The sequence below is a fragment of the Agelaius tricolor genome, unplaced genomic scaffold, assembly GCF_023055355.1.
Source record: "Agelaius tricolor isolate 1412-34295 unplaced genomic scaffold, bAgeTri1.0.p SCAF_58, whole genome shotgun sequence".
Taxonomy (NCBI): domain Eukaryota; kingdom Metazoa; phylum Chordata; class Aves; order Passeriformes; family Icteridae; genus Agelaius; species Agelaius tricolor.
Window position 1 is genome coordinate 123,738 of NW_027269318.1, and position 12,144 is coordinate 135,881.

The 12,144-nt window shown below is 44.8% G+C and overlaps 1 protein-coding gene across 1 annotated transcript in view; it reads left to right on the forward strand.

The window, feature by feature from the left end:
* WNT9A (Wnt family member 9A) overlaps nucleotides 1-9,104 on the forward strand; it is a 66,966-nt gene extending 57,862 nt beyond the window's left edge. Inside the window, exon 4 of the mRNA XM_071456338.1 lies at nucleotides 2,295-9,104. Coding sequence (XP_071312439.1) covers nucleotides 2,295-2,768 — 474 coding nt within the window. The 3' untranslated portion in view covers nucleotides 2,769-9,104. The remainder of the gene's footprint in view (nucleotides 1-2,294) is intronic.
* Nucleotides 9,105-12,144: the final 3,040 nt, after the last annotated feature.

Sequence of the window (12,144 nt, forward strand, 5' to 3'; positions counted from 1 at the left end):
TATTTAAACACCCGAGTTTGGCCCAAAGGGCAGGATTCTGCTCACAGACTCCCCTGAACTGAGGTGCCTCTGTGTGGGCTGGGTCCCCAGGCTCCTGTTGGTGATAGAGATGTGTTCAGCTGTCAGTGGGAGCCTGGAGAGCTGTTCAGTGGAGCAGGTGTTTGCCTCGCTGCAGGGTCCTGCCCTGCTTTGGCTGCCCCGACTGCGATGAGAGTTCTGAGGTGTTTCTCGAACTGAGGTGTTTAAACTCGAGTGTTTGCCTCGGTGAGGTCAACCCTGGCTGGCTGGTGCAATTCAAGTGCCTAAACCTACATGCTTACACCTGACTGAGGGTCCTGTGCCATCAGCCAGCTGCCAGTCCGTCAGGATCAGGTTTTCCAACACGTGTTGGGCTGTATCCACCAGCCCCACGTGGACGCCTTGGCTGCAGTGCTCCTGCAACGTCAGCACTCCCGCAGAGCTCCAGAGAGGTGGCTCCTGACAAGAACAGCCCCGACTCCAGGTTCCCTTCCTGAGTTTCATGACCCTGTCTTGTTCAATCAGCTCCAAGCCCAGGAGCAGGACTACAAGCTGAGCCAGTTCCTGTTGGTTTCTTGCTTTCCCAACTTCTGGGCAATGGGGGTTGTCTCCTTTTCCAGGTGGAGCAGATGCAAATGCTCTGGGGGAGGAGGAAAGGTTGAGGAAAGCCTGAAGTGATGAATGACTGCAGTGTGCAGCCCTTTCCCAAGTATCCCAGCAATTTCTGCCCGGTTTGCTGATGGTGTGGGCGTGAAATCAGGTGGAGGAGCTTTGTTTCACACGAACTCAGCTCTCACTTCTGGACAAGCAGTGAAACGGGACTTTACACGAGGGAGGGGACGGGTGAGGGTTGGGGTTTTCCCCCCTCCCCCTCGGTGTTGAAATGTGTTCTGCACGCTCTTGTCTGACATTGTGGGATTTCTTGTGGACTTGGCGAGACACTTTGGCACACAAAGCGTGACAGCCCTTACCCAAGCCATCCCAGCTGAGCGCTATAACCAGCAACACATCTCCCCCTGTAACCCGCCACCGCTCTGAATGCTACTGTGTATTATTGGATTGCACTTGCAAAGGTCTTTGGCTGTCACAGGAATGAAGTGTGACCATTGGACAGGCTCTGCTGAAGGCTGCATTATGCATATTGTCTTTCTAAAAATGTTTCTGGAATATCACAATTGGGCCAGGCCCCAATTCCGAGTCCATGACCTATTGCACGGTTGCACATGGGGCTCAGCAGGATTTGTGCAGCCAAATAATTAAGAACCGGATGGTCAGGAAATGGACTGCAGCCAGTCCTCTGCTGTCAGGAGGCCACAGCAGAGCCAGATGCCATCATGGGCACGGGGGGAGGTTGTTTTCTTCTTTTTTAGGTACCGTAGATGCCCAAAGGAAGGGCACTTTCAACAGTACTTTGGTGCCTTGTCAGGACCCAGCTCTGTCAAACAAACTCTGTCCTCACCTGCTGTTTTAAGGGGTGGTTGTACCTTACCCATTTAAAGTCAACAGAACCTAATTTTGGGGAAGGGGCAGGGTGAGAGAATTAGAAATACAAATTTGTGTTTATAATCTGTGGGCAAAATGTGGGGTATCTGTGGCTGTCCAAATAACATCTCTGCTCATGTGTTGCCCATGGAGGTGCTCCAGGTGTAAATCTCTCTCTGGAGAAGGGGAGCTGGAACATTACAATGCTGCTTCTACGTAGATGGATGTGGTTTTGTGCTGTGAAACTTCTTTATTGGAGTTGATTTGAAAAGAATGGGATCCTTTGTTTAGCATCAGTCAGCGGATGGTGCTAAACTAAGATTGCTTCTTGTACTTGGGTTTGGGGTCCTGTGGTATGGAGAAGGTTCCTATCATCCACATTTCTGTTCTGGAGCATGTGCCACCCCACCTCTTTCCATTTCTTCCACTTTTATATCTTACCTACTTATTATTGACAAAGATAAATAGGTGTTAAAATATGTATTAATCTCTTAGTTGTATCACAATTTCAGATCTCTATCTACACGATGAGTGGCAGCACTGGACAATCTTTGTGCACCTTTTCGATATCTTTAATTAGCCAATTAAGCAAAGTTTTTGCAGGTGAATGTCATAGTCTGGGAACTGAGACCTCTTGAAGTATATCCTGTAGGATGCGTTTTCTGTCTGCTTCCAACAGATATTTTTTGGTATTGTCTTCAACTTGGTGTCCCTGAAGCGTCTTCTAGAAAATGTCATGTTTTACTTGATGCTTTGATGACTGATTCTCTTTGGGGCCGTGTGTGTGTCTGCAGGTCATCAAAGCCGGCGTGGAGACCACCTGCAAATGCCACGGCGTGTCCGGCTCCTGCACCGTCCGGACGTGCTGGAGGCAGCTCTCCCCCTTCCACGAGATCGGCAAGCAGCTGAAGCAGAAGTACGAGACCTCGCTCAAGGTGGGCAGCACCACCAACGAGGCCACGGGGGAAGGCGACATTTCCCCCCCTAAAAAATCCATCCCCGGCCACAGCGATCAAATCCCAAGGACTACGGATCTCGTCTACATTGACGACTCCCCGAGCTTCTGCCTGATGAGTCGCTATTCCCCCGGCACCTCGGGACGGAAGTGTTACAAGGACAAGAACTGCGACAGCATCTGCTGCGGCCGGGGCCACAACACGCAGAGCCGGGTGGTGACGCGCCCGTGCCAGTGCCAGGTGCGTTGGTGCTGCTACGTGGAGTGCAAGCAGTGCACCCAGAGGGAGGAGGTTTACACCTGCAAGGACTGACATGACCCGCGGCGCCTGCTGCACGGGCCAGCTTGGAGAACTGCCTATGGAGACAAACAGGGTTTGATTGACCTTCTGGCATCTGGAAGCTATGTTGAGACATAAGCACTTTGTAGGGTACAGGTGACCCAGCTGTGTTGCTGTTTTGTTTTGGGGTTTTTTTTGTTTTGGTTTCTTTGTTTTGTTTATCCTGTAGACTGAATTTTCATGAGGTCCAACCATGTGGAAATAAGTGCCTGTCACACTGGGGTTAGACACCAGTTGACCTTCACCTTCGTCGTCTACGTAGTTTGACGGATCATTTCTCCTTGGAACATTGTTTCAGCCATCCTCCATGAACTCCTGGGCTAAGAGATTCCCTTTGGCATGAATATCCTGTACTTCTTTATTCCTGGAGCTCACCCAGCTGCTTAGAGAGCTGACACAAAAGATCTTTCCGCTTTGAGTGCGGTGGTGCCGGAAGCGGACATTTATTTCTCCTAAAACTGGAGAGGGATTTGTAGGGGTTGATGCGTTCTTCCAGTGGAGTTTCTGCACATGGAGCAAACCAGGCTCTGACAAAGAGACCCACGGGAGCATCAGCTCTTTAATGACAGCTCCGTGTCCGCATCGTGCATTGGCACCACGTACAGCTCGGAAACGTTGGGTCCACCACGCTGCAGACAGAAATAGATCCAAGAAAGAGGTTGGGAAGACAGCAGAACACCAGATGTGCCTGTCCCCTTCAGTCCAATCCCCTTCTTTATTTAAAACACTTCACCCAAATGCAGGCTCTTTAGCACTATTGCTGTCTTAAATTGAATTCACCTTTTTTTTTTTTTTTTTAAACCACTAGATACTTTTGTTTCATTTTCACTTCGCGCATGATTTATTTTTCTCTCCTCTTCCCACCTCTTGCTGATGGAGGTCAACCTGTGGTAACTGCTTCAGAAATCCCAACTGAAACTCGTTGAGTTGAATTTGGACGTGTTTCTCTTGAGTAGGACAAGAGGAATCCGAGTGCCTCTTGGAACCCGGGGCTGTCTTGCCTTGTGGAGCAGCCGTTTTGGCCTGGATCAGACCTCTGGAGGAGTTGACTTTTCTTTCCTAGGTCATCATTCCATTTACTCTAAACCATGGCAGTGGTACATGACACAAGCTGTATGTAAACCCTATGACCTTAAGATGATTTTGGTTTTTGTTTTTTTTTTTTAACCACTAGATCGAGAACTGTACTTTAAAAACACACCTGCTAAATCCTAACAAACTCATGGATTTGGAATAACCGATCGACACAGAGACAACCTGAGAGAAGCCAGAAATTTGACTGCAGGGGTTGATCACTCCAAGGCTGTGAAACACATGACAACCTCCAGCATTTCTTTTTTGCTTGGAAGAGGAGATTTACAATCCAGGACTTGGCGTGCCAATATTCTTCGTATAAAAGTGGATTGGAGGCAGCCAGTGAATTGCCTGAATGAAGCTTTCTAAGGAAAAAATGGGGAGCAGAGGGTGTTTTGTTTGATTTTTGGTAGCAATTTTTGATTGTCCAGTAGTAGCAATTTCCACCGAGTTTATATAAGCCATTGATCTGGTGTTCAAAAGAGGAGATTCTCAAGCATTAGTAAAAATCAGTAAAAAAAAAAAGAGAGCAATTTCCCAAGATGAACCGTTATTTTTCAAAGTATTTTTTTCCTTATTTTTATTTAATTTTAATTTTTCCCCCCCTAATTGTAGCCACTAATATTTAAGCTGTTCATATTCATCTACTGGGAAGAGAAAAGATAGATTTGGGGTTTTCTTAGTAACAAATACCTGCAGTCCAGCCTGGCTCATTGGCATCAAATCTTGAGGAGGGGGCAGGGGGGAGGGACAGGGTGTTGCTGTTTAATAGCACCATGGCTCTGCAGAGGGAAGCAAAATGTCTCTTTTTTGGTGTTTCCTTATTTGCTGTACAATTCTGGAGGTTGGGATAATGCTGGAGGAGTGAAGGTGGAATCCACATGTGGAATTCCCACCTTCCACCCCAGCAAAGCACCAGGAAGGTCTCACAGCTTTTGGGAAAGTCACCCCTGAGCAGTTTATCTAATGGTTTAAAAAAATAAACCACCTAGAAACCTATTATTCAGTGTGTATATATAGATATATGTGCACACCTTGACACATAAATATATATATATATATAAATATTGAACATTTATTTATTGTAAAGCCCTTCAGAAGGACCTTCTTATGGTTTCAATGTGGTATTATGTTAAATTCTCTTTCTCCCTTTGTCTCTCTCTCTCACACATATGTGCAAACTCACTGTTACATTTTTGTGTGTTCTAGAATAGCTCTTCCCCTTCAAAGTAAAGCCAGATCCAAACCTGCTCAAAACAGGAACTTTGGGGTCTGAATTACTATTTCTGGCTCCATTCTTTCTTTTTTTCTAATCTGTTCTTAATTAAAGGATGGGCTGCAATTTATGTGCATTATTATTATTATTATTAATTATTATTATTATTATTATTATTATTATATTTAAACCATGGGCCTCATTTTCCTCCTTTCACTGGTGTCTCTGTCTCCATTGACCTCGCTGGAGTAACTCCACATTGCACTGGTGTGAGAGGAGAATGAGTCCCTAGAAGCAGAAGAGAGGGGAGTGTTGGCATGGATATCCTGGCCAGAAAAATGCTGGGATGGGATGGGATGGGGTAGGGAAGCTTGGTGCATTCAGCAGTGTGGGGGAGAGAGAGATGGGTGGGAAATCAGGCAGATTGTCCAAGCTTGTCTAGAAGGAAGCAGCAAAGAGTGAATGAACTACTGAGTGAAAGAGCTCTTCTGTGTATTATAACTCACGCACTGAAGCCTGGATGCTTTCTGTAAGTATTTAAAAAAAAAAAAAAAAAAGACAAAAAAGAAAAAAAAAAGACAAAAAGAATTACAAAAAAATGAATAACAAGAAAAAAAAAAAACCACCACAAATTGTATTTATGTTCATGTGGATATAGTACTTGCCTGTTATATATTGTAAATAGCAAGGTTTATTCTCCTGTGGTTAAAAAAAAATTATAAATAACTAAATAGTAGCGAGGCACATGTGTTAAATGTATAGGCAGTGTATAAAATATACTAACACTCTGAAATCAGGAGAACTTGTCTTCTTGGCCTTTTGACCTAGGGTGGTAAAACAAATGTGGGTTATTTTTCTTCTGCCCCCTGCACCACGCTGTGGGTGTGTTTTGGGTGGGGGGTCTTTAGTTCCAGCGTTTTCCAATGTTTGCCTTATCGTTGAAGAAGGAATTGGGGCAAAAGCCTCCTTTTGGAAAAATCCAGTGGAGCTTAAGTCAGAGCTGGGAGAGAATCTGTCAAACCATCCCAAATCCCTTTGGAGTGCTAGGCCTGGGTTTTCTGATGGTGAGAGATGCGTTGGAGTTGAATTAACTCATGGAGCACGAGTGCTACTCCATCCACAAGAGTGGGAATTCCTGTATAAAACACTGGGGAGTGTCCTGTAAAACCCTTTTTGTCCCAGCTGGATTAAACTGGATTTTTCCAGAGAGGCTGATCCTGCCACCACACCATTGGATCTCCAGTGCAATTCAGTGAAATTGCTTGGTTTTGTAAAACTACTTCAGCGGTGGCTTTGGGTCCCTGAACTTTTTCATGGTGTCATTTCATATATATATATATAAATATTAAAAAAAAGTGCAAAGCAACTTTCCCCCTTTTTCTTATCCCCAGAGAAATAGGATTTTGCTCAGATGTAACTGGAGAAGGACAGATGGGTGGAGGGGACATCTCTGGTTCCTGACCCCCTTTCACGCCCTGTCCCCCCAAAAGTGTCAAAGTGTTGGTTCTCCTAAGCTGATCCAGCCAGATCAGTTTTGGGGTGGGGGGGTGCAACCATTATTTATATAACTTTTTTATTAATTTTTTTAAAAAGAGAAGTTAGCTGATGGAAGAATATTTTTATTGAATAGTGCATTTTAGTTATGTCAGAAATATAAAAAAAAATATATATAATATTTTTGTAAACAAGGCAAACTGAAAACGTTTGCTGTTTTATATTAGAATTTTCTATTAAAAGAAATAAAAACCCACAGAAATAATTGTTGCACCCGTCATCTGTTTTTTAACAAGCTTCTATTCTGTGTGACTGACTCATTTATGCCGGATGTGGAGAAATGCAAAACAAGTCCTAAACATTATGTTCTCCTTATCTTCCAGTTATCAAAAACTCCAGTTGGTGAAACAAGCAGTGCTTAATCAAAGGGGATTTTTAATTATTATCATTATTAATGCTAAAAATGAGTTATGAAAAATGAGTAGCTTATAATGGAAAGATAAAAAAATCTACCCCAAAATTTCAAGTTTACCCTTTTTTAGCTGAACATCCTGCTTTTGAAATGGGTCTGGATGGAGGAAATCCCAAATCTATTTGCAGTTATTGGGGATTTGCCATTGAGCTCAGTTGGCTGGGGAAGAACAGCTCTTAAAAAGGTGGTTGGGGAAAATAAAATCAAAATCTGAGTACATTGGAAGGTTAAATGAAGAGGACCAAATTCCAGGCTTGATCCAACACAAGCAACTTTTATCTATTTGAATGGGGCAGTATAAAACTGGGGAGCTAGGGATTTGCTCTACTGTGACTCAGGAAGTTTGTCCATCACCTTGGGAAGCAGGGAATGATTTATGGACCCCCTGTTTTCTTAAGAACTTTTGTGATTGCTAGTTTGGAGACCTGAGCAGGGGCTGAAATAATTTCTGAGGAGATTTTGTTGTCAAGCAGCTCGTTGACATCTGCCTTCCTTCAGGCCAGGTCTGGAATTCCTTTGTCCGCGGTTTTTCAGCTGCCCTGTTTTAGGGAACATACAGTTGGGTGTTTTGGCTGGGGTAGGGTTGGATGAGACCCCAGATGAAGGGACAGATTTCTCAAGGGTACTTTCATGGAGTAGATGCTGCTTAAGGTGATTTTCTGGTGGATTATGGTGCCTGTGAAAAATTCCTCAGTTGATGCTGCAGTAAAATCCAGTCTGTTCTGTACCCTGTGGAACAGGTGCAGTAAAGCTCCTCATTCCCAGTTTATCCAGCTCTGTGGGCACATCTGTTGGGTTGAGTCTGGCTTCCGTGGCCAGCTCACCCTGGATTTCAGTTTTTAGGGTGCTAATTAGGTGATGACTTTTAGAAAGTGACGTTTTCCCACAAGAAATACAAGATGTGGCCTTTCTGGACCGAATCACTTAGTACGGCACAGGATCAGGTCCAGGGGAATCATGGAATGTTTGGGGTTGGAGGGGGGTCTTTAAGATCCATCTCATTCCAACCTCCTGGTTAGATCTGATCAACCCCCCTGAAGAAGCCAGGTCATGGGTATTGCCACTGAATAGCTTTTAGATCTATTTTTCACCAACTAACATTGGATTTAACCAAATTATTCGCAAACAGAGTATTTCTGTACAGAGGAAATAAAAGAAAAAAAGGGAATCGTGAGGCTTTGTGGGTGGGGAGGAAAGGAAAATGGATTTGGCAGCACAGTTTTACTCTGGCTTCCTGTAACTACAATTCCTCAGGTGCAGGGAGGGAGTGGGGAGTGAGGCCAGGAATTGTACAGACACATCGAATCCACCTGTCAGGGGAAACATCAGAATTTTGCCTTTCTCTCAGTTGTTGCTGAGTGTTTTCAGAAATGGGATAAAACCCTTCTTAGCACTGGGCGAGATGACCCAAGAGGCCAGGAGATGACTTCCCTCAGGAGTGTTGGGAGAGGTGTTGGCACTGATGTGGGTCTGGAATCATCCCCCTGGGGAAAGGAGCCCCTGGTCTGCAGGTCTGGGGCACCTCTGGAAGGTGCTTGGCCCATCTGGAGGTGCCCGTTTTCCCTGCTGACAGTCGAAGGGGATAAAGACATCCAGGTTAGTAGAGGTGAGATTGAAATCAGGAAAATCAGGAGATGTGTGGATAATCCTTCCAGCTCCCCTTGAGCATGGATCCATCTGAAACACCAATCACCAAATCAGCCCAGGAATTTCCCTTGGACCACCCCACCTTTAATAATTTGAAGCAGGAATGTAAAGTCTAGGATTTGTTTTGCACACCTGGGATGGCATTTCCTTTTAAAGGGAGGTGGGAATACTAACATGAAGGATTAGTATTTTTCTTGTTTTTCTTTTTGTTTTGTTTTGTTTATTTTCCAATGTCTTATGGGAGCCTAAGTTATTTTTCTCTACCTCATATGTACAGCTTGTAGGTATAAATCTGATTCTGAGTGACTGTTGAGAATGTATTTAAGTTATTTAACATCTTTGTATAACAAAAAAAAAAGAAAAAAAAGCAAGAACAAATGAAACAATAAATGTATTTTAAATTATACTTGAAGCGTGCTCCTCTTTCTTCACTTCTGTTGGAAAAGTCTTTGTACAGTGGTTGTGGGAGATCCTTCCTTCAGCCTTATTCATGAACATAAGCCTGGCCTTGGGGCCAATTTAAGCCCCAAAAGTGGTACCCTGAACTGGAGAAATGCCTCTCCATCCATTGCAAATGACATCATTAAAAAAGCTCCAGAGGCTGAGGGACTCCAGCAGCTTCCCATGGGATTCCATGGTCATCATACTTTGCTGGAGAAGTCAGGATACCTTGGCAGAGTGTCCCTGTCAGGATGTGATTCCAAAACAACTGGCTGGAGCTCAGAATAGGTTGGACGTGGCCAAATTTAGTCTGGGGGAATGACAACAATTAAAAAAACCGTTGTTATCCCAGGCTTTGACTTGCTTGACCCGTTGATGTCAATGTGTCCTTGCCTGGCACATTGTCTTGCTTGATCAAATCCTTTTCTTCACAATGGACCTCTGGAGCTGTTCAGTTCCTCATTGCAGCTGAGCTTTAAATACCCAGAGTTGGGAGAGACCCACGAGGATCCTCCAGTCTAACAATCCCACCCTGGGCATCCCTGAGAGGATTTTCCAAACTCTCCTGGAGCTCTGGCAGCCTTGGGAATGTGCCCATTCCCTGGGGAGCCTGGGCAGTGCCCAGCACCCTCTGGGGGAAGAACATTTCCCTGATACCCAACCTAAACCTTGGAACAAGATCATTTTTAAAACCCCTCCAACCCAGACCATTGTATGATTCTGTTACTTTGAGAACTCTCACTTGTGTCTCCAAAGGGTTTCCAAAGTCCCTTTGGTTTTCCAACTCTCTCCTTCCCATGCACACAAAATTCTTGCATTTATTCCTTTATTTTAGCTTCCAGTCTCATTTCCTGCTGTGGGAAAAGCACCCAGGCTTTTAATCCACCCCTTCAGAGCTGGTTCCTTTACACAGAATCAGCGCTGCCATCCTCAGACAGAAATGCTGGAGCTTTACCCAGATTGTGCTGGTGTTGGGATGGTGTCCCAGTGCTGTTCTCCTCACAGATGATTATTCACCCAAGGAATTGTTTGCTAAATCAGTGAAAACTCTGCTCAACCAATGCTCCTCCTGCTTTTGCTTTGCTTTGTCCTTTCTTGTGGTGAGAAACATCAGCTTGAAGCTCTGAGGAACCAGGCAAACACTCTGAGCCAGGTATTTTCCATACCATCATGGAATGGGTTGGTGTTGGAATTCAGGACATCCCTCTGGCTGTCCTGGATTGCCCAAACCCCTGCCAGGGGGCTCAGAGACCCTGGCACAGAGCCCAACACGCCTGTGACTTTGATTATGAGCCATGGAAAAAATTACCAACCTTATATGAAGTCCTGCAAGACACAAAAGTCTAATTAGAATAATAATTAGTTTCTCACGGGGTGAAAAATAGATTTTTGGAGTTTATAGAATGCGGGTTCAAGGGGCAAGATGGAGGGATCTGGGCATGTCCAGCCTTTCTCCTTCTTCTTCTTGGCCTCCATCTTCTGCTGTGATGGTGGCACTTTTGGGTTGGTTTAGAGTAGAAGCTCAGTGTCTAACATAGGTGATGGGTATTGGGAAGTTATGGTAAATAATGTACATGTAGTTTTTAGTATAAAAAGATAACACAGCCCTGAGGCAGGCAGAGTGCCTCTGTCTGTGCTGCTGAGCAGACCTGGGCTGGACAGGAGAAAGAATTTTATAGATAAGGAACAATAAACAACCTTGAGACCGAGAAATTAAAAGCTCTGACTCCTTCTCTGAGCACTGGGCTGGGAAAAGAGACTTTCTAACATATCTCAGGGTCACTGTGAGCAGCAGAAGTCCAAGAGGTTGGGTTGGAAGGGAGCTCAAGGATTACCTAATTCCCATCCCCCTGCCCATGGGCACCTCCCACTAACCCGGGCTGCTCAGCTTTGGAACCAGAAGAGTGAACAACTGGAGATGCTGGGATGGGAGATGGATCTACCTCGGCTTTGCTTCCCACCAAACCCTGCAGGGCAACCCCCTGCCTTCTTCAGCTTCCCACCCGGCCTCCCATTTGCACTTCCTGGCAGCTGGGTAATGGGAACTGGCAGGTTTGGAACCTCACAGGCAGCCCCTTAAGGAGCTGCTAATGGGAGTTGTAAAGCCGCAGGAGCCCGAGGATGTGGCAGGGTTTTGACAGCTGTTCCCGCAGAGGAAGTGGGTGACTCAGAATGCATTGTAAGAATCTGGGATTAAAACAAGGATCAGATGAGAGATTTCACCTCCAGAAAAATAAAATAGGTTTCTTCTCCCTTTTCTCTCCTGTTGTTTCCCGTGGTGTCACTGAGATGCCTTGAAGGTGGTTTCAGGCTGCAGCTGGGGATGTGCTGAGCAGGAGGGGAGCATGAGAAGTAAAATCCAGTAAAAACAGAGCTGCCTTTAGCTTAGAAAGAAGTTATGACTTGCCTGAATCTCTTAAAAGCTTCAGGTACACTGAGGGATGTGTTTTGTGTGGAATTTTGTGTAAGCCAGCTGGGGAACCAGAGATGGAGCACAGATGAGTGGAGAAGAGCATGTGAGGAAAAACACAGAATGAAGAGAAAGAGAGAGAAAAAACAATGAGAGGGCAAATTTTATACTAAGCTTCCTCTTAAACAGGCATGAAAGACTAAAATTTGACTGTTATTTAGAGAAAAATAAAATTAATCACCAAGAGATGAGATGAAAGAGTCAGGTCCCAAATCACAGAATGGTTTGGGTTGGAAAGGACCCTAAAGTTCCTCTCATTCCACCTCACTGCCGTGGGCATGGACACTTTCCACTACACCACGTTGCTCCAGCCTGGCCTTGAACACTGGATATTGATTCATCATCATCATCATAATCATCATTAACATCATTAGCCCCATTAACATAGCTCAAGCTGTGTAGTGGTTTTGAACATCTCCTTTTTAGGTTCTAATTGAGCTGCTTAAGGGATAGAAGCAATGCCTAAACTTTTTTAGTCTAAACAGAATGACAAACAGAGGGCCAGAGAGATCAAAGAGGGCCAGAAATGAGACAT